At 41.0% G+C, this 15,733-nt stretch overlaps 1 protein-coding gene across 1 annotated transcript in view; it reads right to left on the bottom strand.

The window, feature by feature from the left end:
• IDO2 (indoleamine 2,3-dioxygenase 2) overlaps nt 1–15,434 on the bottom strand; it is a 43,316-nt gene extending 27,882 nt beyond the window's left edge. Inside the window, exons 1-2 of the mRNA XM_055081140.1 lie at nt 15,336–15,434; nt 3,651–3,746 (exon numbers count right to left, since the gene is read on the bottom strand). Coding sequence (XP_054937115.1) covers nt 3,651–3,746; nt 15,336–15,434 — 195 coding nt within the window. The remainder of the gene's footprint in view (nt 1–3,650; nt 3,747–15,335) is intronic.
• Between the last annotated feature and the right edge of the window lie 299 nt (nt 15,435–15,733).

Below are 15,733 nucleotides of genomic sequence, written 5' to 3' on the forward strand. Positions count from 1 at the left end.
TCGGGGAACATAAATTTTCAGTTTATTTGGGGAAATACTTAGGAATGTGATTGCTGGGTCATATGGTAAGTCGATGTTTGCCTTTAAAAGATTCTGCCAGACTATTTTGCATTCCCATCAGCAAAGTGAAGTAGAGTCTCTTTTGGTATATAGCCTCACCAGTGTTGGATGTTGCCAGAGTTTTAAAAAAACGTTAGCTGTTCAAATAGGTTTTAAATTGCCTTTTAGTGCTTATGAACATAGATACGTAGTCCTATGTTTCTCTGTAAGTCACCTAGTTTCATTTTTCTTCCTTCCTGATTAAGACTTGCAAAACTTTCCTCTTATTCTAGAAACTCTGAAGTTTCACCAGGATATCTATGGGTGGTCCCCCGCCCCCACTGTCTTTCTGATAGAAATACTCCAATCTTTCATAAGATCTGAAAATTTTTCTTTTTATGTGTTTAAAGCTTTGCTTTTTCTTCACCCACACTAGTCTACTTGTGGGACTTCTATTTTGTGGAATTTAGAGCATCCATTTCTCTTTTTCATATACTTTTATTTTTCTGATGCTGGCATTTAATTTTTGCTTTCTGCTTTATAAAACCGTTTCAAGGAAGTCCCTAAATCACCATTATTTTTCTATAATCGTTTCCCTCATTTATTCGGGTTGATATTGAGCTTTTTGTTTATTTCTTTGCTTTCCAATAGTTCCTTTTACCGAGCAACTTTATTTGTTTTTATGAAGTACATATACTGAAGACATTAATTCAATTTTTCTTTTTTTTTTTTTTTTTTTTTGCGGTACGCGGGCCTCTCACCGCTGTGGCCTCTCCCGTTGCGGAGCGCAGGCTCTGGACACGCAGGCTCAGCGGCCATGGCTCAGGCCCAGCCGCTCCGCGGCATGCGGGATCTTCCTGGACCGGGGCACGAACCCGCGTCCCCTGCATCGGCAGGCGGACTCTCAACCACTGAGCCACCAGGGAAGCCCTAATTCAATTTTTAAAAGCACTGATCTCATCTTTTGGCTTCTGTCGGAGACCAAATGTCCTGTCTCGCCCTCGTCCTTCTTGACTTGCTTATTCTCTTCATATTGTTTGGTCATTTGGGGTTATCCATTCGTGTTCAGGAATGGAGGCCAAGGTTATCAGAATTAGTAACTAATAGAGCTTCCCTTATCATGTTTCCAGAATACTTCTGAGCTTCCCCTTGTGAGCTTCCTGTGAGTCCATCAGCTGTCTGTTGTGTTTTGTCCCAGAGGGCTGGAGAAGGGGGACCCTTCCTGGAAGAAGATGGTTGAGTCTAAGCCAGTTAACAAGTTTTTGCCTGTCTTGTTTTGTTTTTTACCAACATAGGGATAGGGGCCTTGGGGGCTTTCTAAGAGTAAGGTGGTTAGCCTGGAGGTACTGTGAGAATAGAGGTGTAAATTCACTTTCTGTCTTGTCTGTGCCTCAAAAGGACAAATGTCGTAGTCTGTAGCTCTATGTGTGGTTCTGGAAGCCATAGTATTTGCTTCTCATGATGGTTTTCCAATTGATTCAGTCTCCATCTGTGGTGGTGAAGTCTAAAGAGTAGTGTTATCCAGTTAGTTGTTTTAGAACTAATTAGAAGCATAGCGACTGGCCACGGATGTTATATTAGTTTCCTAGCGCTGCCCCAAAGAAGGAACACAACAGAAATTTATGCTCTCACAGTTCTGGGAGATGAAAGCCTGAAACTAATGTGTTTGTGGGGTTTGTTCCTTCTGGAAGCTCTCGGGGGAGAATCTGTTCCCTGTTTCAGTCCAAGTTTCGGGTGGTTGCCAGCAGCTCTTGGGGTACTTTAAGGGACTGTAGATGCATCACTCCAGTCTCTGCCTTTATCTTCACATGATGTTCTAAACTGTGTCTCTGTGTCCAAATTCCCTTCTTGCTCTAAGCATGCCAGTCCTAGCGAACTTAGAGTGCACCCTAATACAACACACATGACCTTATTTAACTTGATGACATCTGTAGAGACCCTATTTCCAAATGAGGTCATCTTCACAGGTTCCAAGACACAATTTCTGGAGAGAAACTATTCAACACAGGAGAAGTATCAGGAGGATTAATTCCACTGCTGTACTGAGCTGTATCCCCCATGCCCAGGTTTACAGTGACCAGAAATTAGCTGGACACTCCTGGCCTTTCCTCACTGACACTTAACATATGAGAAGCACCAATTCAACAAGTTCTTCACTTGGTTTGTGGAGGTTGAGTTACATAAAGCCCGAGGAAAGCCTTGTACAGAGGACTGTGAAGTTCACATATTGAACTTGAATCTACCTTCCTGCAAACTGCCCCTTGCCTCTGTGCCCTCTTACTCTGAGATGGGAGAGAAAGCCTCGGGGGTCTTCTTTTTGCTTTGGTTGAATGCTTGGCATGGGTACAACAGACTCATTTCTGAATCTGATATAATTTGATTAATATGGTACAAAAGTCCTTAAGGGTTTTATTCCGTCATTTCTCTTGTTTGCCCTCACTCAGATATCTCCTTTTTTCTTCTGTTTGTATTTCTTTGGTCATTTTAATGAGACTTTAGGCAGCCGGAAAATAAACTCTTAGGCTTAGTTTCCCATCTTCATAGACACTGTAGACAGTGTCTTACATCTCTTACAGGGTTTTAAACCTTGTGCTTGCACTTAGCAGGCATTCCATAAGTATTTTTAAATGAGTTTGTAATTATAGACATGAAATATGCATAAGTCAGTGAAGGAGAATTTTGGAGGGGAAAACCTCTTATATGTCTACAGTCACATGGCACGCCAAATGGTGAGATTAAAACAGATGGAGAAGAGACGAGAGGGAAGTGTAAATATATATATCGAACACTGTTGTGTGGCGGGAAATACAAAAGCACTATTGTAAAAGTCATTTAGATTTCACAACAATTCTAGGGGCCCCGAATTTCTCCCGTGTTATAAATATGGAAACAGAATAAGCAACTCGTTAAGTCAAAGTTTATAGCGACTAAGTGATAAAACCAAGAGTCCGGCTCAGGTCCTCCCGAGTCAAATCTATGTTCTTCCGATAACACCTTCTTCTTATTCCTGTGGGGTCATGTCAGTTCTCCCAGGATCAAGGAGTTTCACCGTTCCTTACATATTTTGGGGAAACATTGCTCATCTTGTCTCATATGTGGCATTTACAGACTTAGCAATGATTTCTGAAGAATCTGCCAGCCCTGACTTTGTAACTGGGAAAGTCTCTTGACTCAACTATTCTGTAAAACACCAACAGGAAATCAATGTGGCTTCGCTCATGGGGAGGGGAGCCCTGGCCATGTGGCTTGGCGTGAGGGCACTGAGCATTTTCAGGCCAGTCCTTCCCCAGCTAGGTCTTATTCATCGGTTTCCAGACACTTCTCAACCAGACTGGCTTCCTTTTTTAAACACGTGCTTGTTGACCGCTTAGTATGTTCCAGGGACTGTTCTGTGCAGGCTCTGGAAATTTTAGGGAAACACACTTGTCATACCAGAAGCAAGTGTCATTCTAGGCATCATGAAGGGTGAGATAGTTTTAGTTTTGTGGATAAGCTCAACAGCAGTGATTGGTCAGCTGACCCACTTCCACAGTGCTGAGAAAGGAGAATGGTGTGAGGATGAAAATAGGGGAGCGAGAAGGGGTTAAGGAGAAGAATGCAAAGCGTTTTACCTCGTTCACTTGAGCTCGAAGCTGGTGACTCTCGATCAAGCGAGGAAGTCGGTTGGCAATTTCCATCCAAGGTCTATAGTGATCAGGGAGTTCTTTCTGCATTCAAAAAAAAAAAAAAGTCTCAGTATTTTAGACCTCTCTGGGAAGCAGCTTCGTGGGGTAGCTGTTTTCAGATTTCAGTCTTAAGGCAGAATTCAGGTCAATTCCATTCAACAAATATTGAGACTTCACAATCTGCTGTACCCTATGCTAGGCACTGCAGACACACAGGTCACTAAAATACCGTCCTTGTGGTGAGGGAGCATATGGTCTAGTAAGGGATAAATAAAATGTAATCAGACATACCCAGTGCAGTGTAATATGTTCAATTAAGGATATGTGTAAGCTTAGCAATCAGCTGAAGAGGAAGTGGTTAATTCCGTCAACTGTGCTAGAGAATTAAAGGGAAATGTTCATAGAAATATGATAGTTGGGGCCAGTAGTAGGGTCTGAAAGTGACTTTTCTAGTTGGAACTTTTAAGATGGGAAGGCAGTGAAACAGAGGAGATAGTGGAGAAATAGAGATAACTGTGCTTCCTGGGATTACAGATGATTCAGTGTCACTAGAATATAAAGGTCAAGAGAAAGGGTGATGGAAGATTTATTTGTTCAGAAAATCAGATCAAATATGCTTTTTATTGACTACATAAGAACTTTATTTATTTTTTTTTATTTTTTATTTTTTTGTGGTATGCGGGCCTTCCTCTGTCGTGGCCTCTCCCGTTGCGGAGCACAGGCTCCGGACGCGCAGGCTCAGCGGCCATGGCTCACGGGCCCAGCCGCTCCGTGGCATGTGGGATCCTCCCGGACCGGGGCGCGAACCCGGTTCCCCTGCATCGGCAGGCGGACGCGCAACCACTGCGCCACCAGGGAAGCCCCCAAGAACTTTATTTTTATGTATGTTGGTGACATGATTCAATCTGAATTTTAGGAAGATAACTTTGCTTTGGGATTTTAAGATATAAAGTCAGATTAGGAAGCCTTTGAAATATTGTCTGAAAATTAAGCTTAGGCAATGGCAGTGAATTTGGAAAGGAGAAGGTATGTATTCAAAAATATTTGGAAAATAAAATTGAAATAATTAAATTTAGGGGCAGGGATGGGGCTAAAGGCAAGGTGATCTCTAGCCAATAGCACAGTTTATTTGCCCCCTCTGGGTCGTTGGTTTAGCCAAGAAGAACACAGGTTGGATTTCAGCAACCCTGACTCTATCCCAAGAAATGGCAAACTGCAGCAAACTACACTCATTGTTGTAAATGAGCTTTTATTAGGACACAGCCAAGTTCATTTGTTTCCACATCGTCTACAGTGGCTGTCACTTTACAATGGCAGAGTTGCAAAGTGGCAACAGAGACCATATGGTCTGCAAAGCTTAAAATATTTACTGTTTGACCCTTTACAGAAAAAGTTTGCCAACTCGTGACCTGTCCCCAGGGTCTGGGCCTCCTTTTACAGAGTACAGTCAGCAAGACGGAAATGTTGTGTCTCTGGGTTAAGAAGGAGAGGCGGCGAGGATGATTTCCATGTTTCTGAATCAGATGACTGAATGAATTGTTGAGAAGACAAATTGAAACAGAAATGCAGGTAGAAGTCAAAGAGAGGACATACAATAGTGAACTTGTTTTTAGATATGTCCAACCTAAAATATCTGTGGAATGTCAAGATATGGCTATATACTGGGCAGTTGGATATACAGTTGGAAGCTCAGGAGAGAATTAATATTAGAAATATACAATCGGGAGGCATCACAGTAGTGCAAATTCCGCATTGTGGTAAAAACCACAAGTGGGTTCAAGACCGTTCGGGAGAAGTTGCCAAGTAAAAGGAGAAGGCTTAGATCAGCGCACCGTGGGGATACTTACAAGGCAGGCAGAGGAACTGAATCCAGCACAAAAAGACATGTACAGAGGCTAAATGAGCCAGAAGAGAGTCACCCTATAGAAGTCAAGACATTAGAGGATTTCTCAGAAGTAGGGATTCATCGGATGGCCAAATGCATCATTTAAGTAAGGTTACCCCTTTGGAAGACAAAACTAAATGGTCACTAATATATCAATATATACACCTGTCTTTCCACGTATATGGCATAGAAATTCAGGTCAGGGTCAGGGAAACAGGGCTCAAATCTTAGTGTGCTGAGGAGGGAAGAAAACAGAGATTGAAAATGTGAATTACTTTTTTGGGAGAGCCATAAGCCGTAACAAGGGGACAGTTTGTGTTTGAGAGCTGTTCCCACTTTCGAATGGGAAACTTGAAGCGTTTACAGCCTGCTAGTGTAAGAGGCGGAGATTGAAGAGGAAGGAGAGAGGGAAGAGCTGGAAGGAGCTGGAAGGAGAAAGTCTGGAGTTTGAGGGATTCATTTCTTATGAACTCAATTTCTTAGGAACTCATTTCTTATGAACTCAATTTCTCAGCAAATGGTGAAGATTCAGGTTATATGACTTGGGGAGAGGGGTGGGTGTTAAATTAATTATCGGAGGGAAGGGAAGAGGAAATTAAACATAAAAATGCAAATAAAATAATATATTGCAATATATAATATGTATATTATAATATATTATAATGACTTTAAAAACCCAGGGAAGTTTGAAAACTATAAGTTTGGAGTGCTGTAGATCTGTAAGTTACCAATAAGTCACTTGTTGGAGATCCTCTGTCTCTCAGACTCTAAAATAAAACTGGGTGAATCTAACACCCAGTACACAATCTTTGAAAATTATAGACTTTATTTAATCCTCTGCTTCCTATCTTTGCCCCTGAATCAATTTAGGACAAATTGGGCACCCTTTACTAGCTTTCCCAACAAATCAAATTACACCAAACATCATAATTTAACATTTTTAATATAGATATTGTGCAGGAGGGGGAGATTTTACCCTCTACTCCTCTTGAGTTCTTGGGTCAGGAGTCAGTCAAATTGACACAAAACAGATTAACAGGAGAAAAAGAAAGAAATTTTAGTTTGCGTGTACAGAGGTCTCATACAGATGGGACCTAAGAAGTGGCCAAAGCAGGCTTTTATACTTTGTAGACAAAGAGACAATAAATCTGTGAGGAATGGACGAGACAAAGAAACTTAGGCTTCAGGTGCTTATCTAAACAGAGTTTGGTCTTGGGGTCATCAATTAAAGAAGTAACAGGGTTTTATTTATTCAGGCTTCTCAGCTTGAATTCCCTACCTCTGGTGGTAAGGGTGTCCTATCTCTAGATGCAGGGAGGGTACCTTTCATAGGAGAGATTTATTTCCTGCTTTTAGGGAGACAGAGAAGAGGGTCAAATTTCCTCTTAAATTGACTGTTTCTTAAGTAACTTTCACCCAAAATAATCAATATGCATTGAGGCTTATTCGCAGGTGACTTGCCCTGGGCCCCAACAATACAGATATTCACAAAGAGGAAATCACACCCTTTTCTCCTCATGCATTCCTCATCCAGTACCTCAGCTTCTGAGAGGTAGAGTCCACTCTGCTCCCTTACTCTTCTCCCAGAGAGAACGTTTATAAGCATAATGGTATAATTTTCCCTAGCAGTGCTCAGCAATAGTGCAGAATTGAAGAAAGCTGCTAATTGGCCCAAGTTTGGGCATTTACAGAGCAGTGGCCCAGCTGCGAATGCTCGCACGCATAAAGGCAGAGAGATTTATGGTAAACTGACTCTGAACTGGCAACTTGTTTTTCTTCTCATCTATATGATGCATGTCCGGGGCACGAACCCGTGTCCCCTGCATCGGCAGGCGGACTGTCAACCACTGCGCCACCAGGGAAGCCCGATGCATGTGTTTTATGAACAAAAACTGAATGCAGCTACAGAGACAAAGGAATATAATATTTATGAAAGAAAATCACAGAAGCAGACTCATAGTATTCAGAACCCCTTTTAAAGTTGGTTTGAAGAAAAGCTGTAGCTAAATCTGTCCTTCCTTCTTTGATGCCTAGAGAGAGGATCATACTCTGAGAATTAAATTAGAGCATCCCGGGGAATTCCCTGGCAAGCTAGTGGTTAGGACTTGGCACTTTCACTGCGGTGGCCCAGGTTCCATCCCTGTTTGGGGAGCTACGAGCCTGCAAGCCATGGTGAACAGCCAAAAAAAAAAAATTAAAGCATCCTGGATTTCTGCTTCCTGGCTTGCACGGGAATCCTTAAATACTACATTTTGCCTCAATCTAAGCAGCACTCTATTCTTGAATATCTCTTTTTCTTTCTCCTTAGATTCCTAGAGGCTTCCTTTCTTTCCTTCTCTTCATCCTCTCTCTTTAAACAGTTCTAGTCTTTGGGTTCTGGTATCACCCCACAAATGTAAGAAAACCATGAGCTGTGAGAACCTCTGGGTTCTCTGAGTGTGGTTCCTATCCAGCAGCATCAGCATGATGTGGAAACTTGTTAGACATGCAGATTCTCGGGCTCTACCCCAGACGTACTGAACCTGAAACCAGCTGCCTGTGCTTTAGCAAGCCCTGTAGGTGAAGCTAATGTACCCCAAAGTTTGAAAACCACAGATGTGGGGACCTTGAAGGAAAGGGAGAAAGGATTTTAAAGCTAGTTCATAATCCATTAAAAATGTATTCACCCTAAGTGTCCATCGACAGATGAATGGATAAAGAAGATGTGGCACATATATACAATGGAATATTACGCAGCCATAAAAAGAAACAAAATTGAGTTATTTGTAGTGAGGTGGATGGACCTAGAGTCTGTCATACAGAGTGAAGTAAGTCAGAACGAGAAAAACAAATACCGTATGCTAACACACATATATGGAATCTAAAAAAAAATGGTTCTGATGAACCTAGGGGCAGGACAAGAATAAAGACGTAGACGTAGAGAATGGACTTGAGGACGGGGAGCAGGAAGGGTAAGCTGGAACAAAGTGAGAGAGTGGCATGGACATATATACTCTACCAAATGTAAAACAGATAGCTAGTGGGAAGCAGCTGCATAGCACAGGGAGATCAGCTCGATGCTCTGTGACCACCTAGAGGGGTGGGATAGGGAGGGTGGGAGGGAGACACAAGAGGGAGGGGATATGGGGATATATGTATATGTATAGCTGATTCACTTTGTTGTACAGCAGAAACGAACACACCATTGTAAAGCAATTATACTCCAATAAAGTTGTTAAAAAATAAAATGTACTCACCCTTCCAATGGGATTTTCCTCTAGAGACGGAATAAAATATTGAATTATGTTACTTACCCTTTGATTGCCAGATTTTGTTTTAAGTTACAGTATGGGGGGACGGGATCAGCTGATGAGTTTTTCACTAAATAGCACCCCTTTTGGTATTAGTTAATACTTATCTATCACATCTATTTCAAAACCTATATACAATTTCAATATTCTATTAATGAATATTGGTAATTGCTTACAATATTTCACTATCATTAACAAGTTTGAAAGAGTCATCCTTATACATGTGTTTTTAGATGTTTTCTCATTATTAGGACAAATTTATAAATGTGGATTTACTGGATTAAAGATTTTGCACACAGAAAGGTTAAGAGCTACTTCCTGGTTTTCTTACAGAAAAGTTACATGAATTTATAATCACATTTATAGTATGTAATATATAATGGGAGTGCCAGTTTATTTATGATTCTAACAACAGAGCATCACCAAACTTTTTTATTTTTACAGATATAATATGTATTATCTGCACTAAAATTCTATAATTATTTCAATATGTAATAACAATAAAATAACCATCCAAAAATATACCTTTCTCAGAAATGATTAAAATAATGTAATCAATATTTTTGGCAAGACAGTCAAAAAGCACAAAATTTATAAAGTGGAAAGTAAAATTATTCTTATTCTCATCCTCTCATCTAGCAATGATGACCCTTGGAAGTTTGAGTGGTTTTCCAGAAATTCTGTATGCTATCATTTTATTATTTAAATTTACATTTCTGTGATTATTAATGAGTTTGAATATCTTGTCATGCTTTGGTCATTGCGTTTTGTGTGCGGGTGTGAAATGCCATTCATACCAGGGTAGTCAAATGAACCAACATTTTCATTTATGCCATTGGATTTTCGATTATGCTTAGAAAGTTCTTCCCGTCCCGATGTCGTTTCTTTTAGAGAATTTCTAGTTTAATTGTTGGTGCTTATATCTTTCATCTATCTACGCTTGTGTTGTGAGTTAGGATAGATTATCTCATTACTTCTGTTTCAAAATAGAAGAAGTTCAAGCCAGAGAAGTTTTGTAACTTTCCCAAGTTTACACATCTGGTCGGTGGTCAGGTCAAACCTCTTCTGACTCAGAGTTCAGTGAACTTTCCAGTGCCTCCTGAGAGTAAACACATGGAGAATGGACTGAGGAGATGGTTAGTACAAGGGGACAAGAAATCGAAAAAAACTTTACATGTTTTTCTTCCCCTCATTCCAATAATCAGAAGACCCAGAAGTGGGATGGACACAAATAATAAAATCCATGGCCATCTTTTCTATTTTTTCAGTTTCTTATTTTATGTTATTCTTTTTCTGCACTTTTATATCTGTCAAAGTACAATTTTCAAAAAGGTAAAAAAAATGACTCATGCAAATATGGAATGTGTGTCCAAAATATATTTAGTTTATTAATGAGGAACTCAGCAGGATGGTCCACATGGTTCAAAAGCACTTGATAAACTGAAGTGTTTAGAGTTTTGAAAAAAGAATGCTAAATTAAATTGCTAAGGTAAAGACATAGTAATTGGTTAATGTCCTATATGGCAGAACAATCACAAGCTTTAGGGTTTTATTTTCTACTCAACGGAAATCACTGGCAGCTCTTTTGAACAAAAATCTGCAAGTTAATATGCAGCTTCAGAGATTCGGTCCTAATCAATAGTAAGCAGCATGTCAAAAAAGGAGCATCCCTTAGGGAATTAAGTAATCCTAAGGTGAGACTGTTTAGTTAGACAGGGCTCCGGATGGTACTAAATAAAACTCAGCCCTCCTTTTGCTCTATTTTGGATAATTCTTCTCAACACATTTATCATCTAGAAAAGAACAGGCTTTTTAAAAAATAATGTATTTTATAGAAACAATAAACTGTATTAGCACTGATTAAGTTAATGAAACCAGCTTCTGGTTAAGAAAATAGCACAGAAAGTTTAAAAAAATGAAAGTTTAAGTGAAATTAAAGCAGGCAAACGTCAACAAAGGAAAGTTGGGTGACAATATTATGATCATAAAAATTAGGATGTAAACTATGGGACAGAGTAGAATGTGAAGGAGAGGGTTTTAAGTGAAATAAAAGACAAATTTCAATGGAAAGAGGCTGGTGTGTCATTGCTGCAAACTAAAGAGGAGAAAGATATTAGATGACTTTGAAGAGATGGGTAAGCAGCATGGAAGGGCCTTGGAGGCTACAGTAAAACATAGGATTTTGTTCTAAAGAGTGGAGTGATGTGATTTGATTTTTGTTTTAAAGGGTCACTCTGACTGCCATGCAGAGACTGTACTATGGCAAGAGGGGAAATAAGAAGACGGGTTACAAGGCAATAGTCCAGGGAGAAATAGCGGTGGATTGGACTAGGGTGGAAAAGAGAAAGGTGAGCAGCTAAAAGACAGTTTTCAGAGACAGGGCTGAACTCCTTAATTATCACATGAGTCATTTGAGAATAGTGAAGATTACTGTGAGACTCAAATGGGAAATGTGCAGTTAACACAAGGCCTAGTACAAAGTCAGCACCTATTAAATCATAATGACTACTCTTATTATATATTATAAGAAGGTTACCATAGGAAATAAGAAAAAGTCCATTCTTAATGAAATATAGGAGAATGCTATCCATAAATTTTGCTAATACTTTGAAAATATGAATTAAAACCACTGCTTCTCTCAAGTGCTTTGAATTACTACAGGAGATTATATATGACTTTATTTTTCCTAAATGGTTGCTTGGCCGCTATACAGAACAAGGTTCCCAGCATCCCGGTTCCTTTTCTTCTGCTCCATGGCACCCTTACAATTTGTTTCTGTTTTGTTTTTCCCTTTCCTTTGTTTTTGTAATTAAACTGCTTCCAAGCTCTTCTCACCGTTTCTCATAGTTATGACACATTTCTTTCCGCAAGCAACCTCCTACGCGTAGCCTCTCATCCCTCACCTGGACCTTCATCGTCCTTTACGTATTCTGTCGTTTTCAAGTACCGAGCTAGTTAGGCTAGAGGTTCTGAATTAACTCCTGGATGGGGTTCTGGCATCAGTAATTTTTAAGCTTCCCAGCTAATTTTGATATGCAGTTCAGGAACAATTGCTGGAACCCACCCCGCACTTAACCTTCTGCTAGGAATATATTCACACACCAGGGCATTGTTGCTTACCAGACGCATGAAATCCAAATTCCTGAGCCTAACGTTTGTGTTCCCTTGGTCTCACTCCAATCTAATCTCCTGCTATAAACTATCTTGGTTCCTCCCTTCCTGCCAAGCAAATTTCCTCACATTCTTTATGCCTAAAGAAAAATTACTCCTCACCCACGCGCCCACCCAAACACACGTACACAACAGACACACGATCTGGCAAGGGATTTCTGTGGCTTCCTTATGGACATAGGTCTGAAAGGCATACATTTTCCTCACTGAAACATTAGACCCTGGAGATGTTTGAGAGTTTATAGAAACAGTGGGATGGAGTATTTGAAACCGAGTCAGACCCTTCCCCCAAAGCCAGAATGATTGCTTATTCATTAGTTTGACTGTGTTTTCTTTTCTTTTTTGTTATTATTAAAAATCAGAACGGTTTCCGACATTTGTTAGTTTTAGTCATAAAAATGCTATTAGAAATAGCATACAGATTGGTCCAATATCCATAAAATCATTGAAATATAACAAAATATTTACTACCTGTGGTACATGATTACATTCACATGCTTTAAGTATTTATGGTAAACAACCAAGCTTGCTGAAAGAGTATGTTTGGGCTCATTGACACGAAGGAATAGCCAGTCCATCACTTACCTAAACAAACAAAGCCCACTCATGCCCTTAGCAAAGTCAGCGGCTGATATTTCACAATTTGTGATCTATTGCGACACCACTGTTATCTGGTGATGGGTGATAGATTCTCTCCTGATCAGCTGAGTAAACTGAAGCAGATTCGGGTGTAAACTCTCTTCCCTTACCTCTTCCCAGAAAGGGAGATGTTTAAAGTTCTTCCGCAAGTGAAAGAAAATTAAAATTGAAACAAAGAATTGCATTCTGTAGAACTCTGACACATGACTGTGAGAGTAGACCCAGTTTGCCAGGAAATTCTGAGCTCCAGAATGGAAATTTCTTCTAAGTAGTATCCATCAACCAAACCACAGGACAGATAGAGTCCTGTGTTTTCTCAGAAAGTCACAAACACTTGATGTTGCTCTTGTTTCCCGTCTGGTTTTCTTATTTATAAGAAAGGAAAGAGCAAAGAAAGGAACACAATCATGGTGACCCTACCCAATGTTTACATACTTTTAATATTATTTTTCTCAGCTCAGTGTATATATTTAACCCCTGTTAACCCCTGCCTGTTGACAGACTCTTCCTTGTGAACTAGGGATGATGGAAATATTCCTGAATCAAATTATACACCCAGAATGGAATTTTGAATAAGCACTGGACTGAAGGTTGTGCAAACTGGCTTCTATCCTTCCACTGGATTTATGGAAGTGCTTTCATACTCCATAGCAATCCAGTGGCGGGGGGCCACTAAATCTCTCCAAGTACTTGTGAAAACTGAGGGTCAGGCAATGCTGGTGGTTCATTCTAGGTCACAAGAGTTAGTAAGTGAAACTTAGGGTGACTAAATAATTCTGTTTTGCCCAGGACTTTCCTGGTTTGCCGTGGAAAGTCCTGCATCTTGGAACCCCCTTCGGCCTGTAACAAATGGACATTCTTGGTCACCCTAGTGGCAGGGTCAGAGAACACAGTCCTGTGTTCTGGGCCACAGCCCTCCTCTGCATAACACCCTAGAGTCATTACTTTTTTTTTTTTTTTTTTTTTTTTTTGCGGTACGCGGGCCTCTCACTGTTGTGGCCTCTCCCGTTGCGGAGCACAGGCTCCGGACGCGCAGGCCCAGCGGCCATGGCTCACGGGCCCAGCCGCTCCTCGGCATGTGGGATCTTCCCGGACCGGAGCACGAACCCGCGTCCCCTGCATCGGCAGGCGGACTCTCAACCACTGCGCCACCAGGGAAGCCCTAGAGTCATTACTTTTAATGCTCAAGTTACTTGCAGATCTGTGACTTGGTCTCACAACAAACGGCTCTACGGAGGGCTTTGGGGATCAGCAGCAAATAGATCCTATCTTTATTTTTATTCTTCTATTCACACTCAGAAGAAGGTATTCCGTAAAAGCTCATTAAATGCCAGATCATTCATTAATCACAGTTAAACCCCCTATTAGACCCCTAGAAGGAAAAACTGGATCTAATAAATGACTGCAGTGATTGTAACTTTGGATCCCTAGATTCTGAGCTGAGTAGGCTTGGCCCTTATTTAGAATGTAGTAGAAAAAAGATGTCAAGAGTCCTGAGTACTACTTCTGCTTTTTCCAGTAATATAACTTTGGGCAAGAACTTCTGGCCTTCAGCTATGGTTTCTAAGGACTCTTGCGGTTTTGACATTTTAGACCTGACCATTAAAGAGTTGAAAAGGGGGCTTCCCTAGTGGCGCAGTGGTTGGGAGTCCGCCTGCCGATGCAGGGGACGCGGGTTCGTGCCCCGGTCCGGGAGGATCCCACGTGCCGCGGAGCGGCTGGGCCCGTGGGCCATGACCACTGGGCCTGCGTGTCCGGAGCCTGTGCTCCACAGCGGGAGAGGCCGCAACGGTGAGAGGCCCGCGTACCGCAAAAAAAAAAAAAAAAAAAAAAAACAGTTGAAAAGGAATTGCATTACAGGTTGAGCCTTAAGAACAATTAAGAAATAGGTACTGGGGCTTCCCTGGTGGCGCAATGGTTAAGAATTCTCCTGCCAACGCAGGGGACATGGGTTCGAGCCCTGGTCCGGGAAGATCCCACATGCCACGGAGCAACAAAGCGCGTGCACCACAACTACTGAGCCTGTGTGCCACAACTACTGAAGCCCGCGCACCTAGAGCCCGTGCTCCGCAACAAGAGAAGCCACCGCAATGAGAAGCCCGCGCACCACAATGAAGACCCAACTCAGCCAAAAATAAATAAATAAATAAATTTTTTTTAAAAAAGAATAGGTACTGTTTGTCCTCGAAGGTTCTTTCCTCTTCTCAGCAATTTCTGTGAATATCTAATCCCTCCTATGAACTTTGAACACAGCCAGGGTCCCTTGTGTTCTCTTTTCTCTCCCACTAGCAAGTCAAGATAAACTGATTTACTCATATAATTGATCTTTATCTAAATTCTCTCTCTCTCTCTTTTTTTTTTTTTTTTTGATAACTGCACATCTGCTCATGAATTTGCTGGAATGATTGACAATCCATTAAAAAAAAAACTGACATTAAAACATTCCATTTGCTCTAGCCCCTGCTGTAGCAGTCACTTCTCCTTTGTTGGTAATCACACTGTGCCTTATTTGTACTATCTGTCCCAAATCAATGACTTGGCATTTATATTGCATCTCTCTTAATGACCACATCAATTAAACACACAAACTCCCAAGTCAGCATCTCAAAAAACCTATACTGACCTGCTTTAAGACCCTATCCTTACCAGAGGATTTGGAAGAAGAAAGCCATAATCTTCAGAAATATGAAATCTTCCTAAAGTCAAAGATGGTGCTGTCTTCAAATTCTGACTTTGAGGCTCCATAATTTTGTTTGAAGTATCTGCGCAGAGGCTGCTGCTAAAGAGACAACTGCTCCAAATACATCAAAGACCCAGGGTAAGGGAGCTTCAAAACAGCATCTCTTCCTCGCAGTTAGCTGTACAGTTGTCTTGGGAACAGGGAAGAACCTTGCTCTAAGGTTGAATTCCACACTGCCATAGACTTTCCCTGACATAAGGCTGAGTAAATTATTAAAGACTGCTGATTAAAACAAACAGGCAAACAAAATCACCTCGCGGTGGGGGGTGGGGAACTCCTTTCTTTTCATATATGTGAATATAAG

Source organism: Physeter macrocephalus, chromosome 20, assembly GCF_002837175.3.
Source record: "Physeter macrocephalus isolate SW-GA chromosome 20, ASM283717v5, whole genome shotgun sequence".
Lineage (NCBI taxonomy): Eukaryota > Metazoa > Chordata > Mammalia > Artiodactyla > Physeteridae > Physeter > Physeter macrocephalus.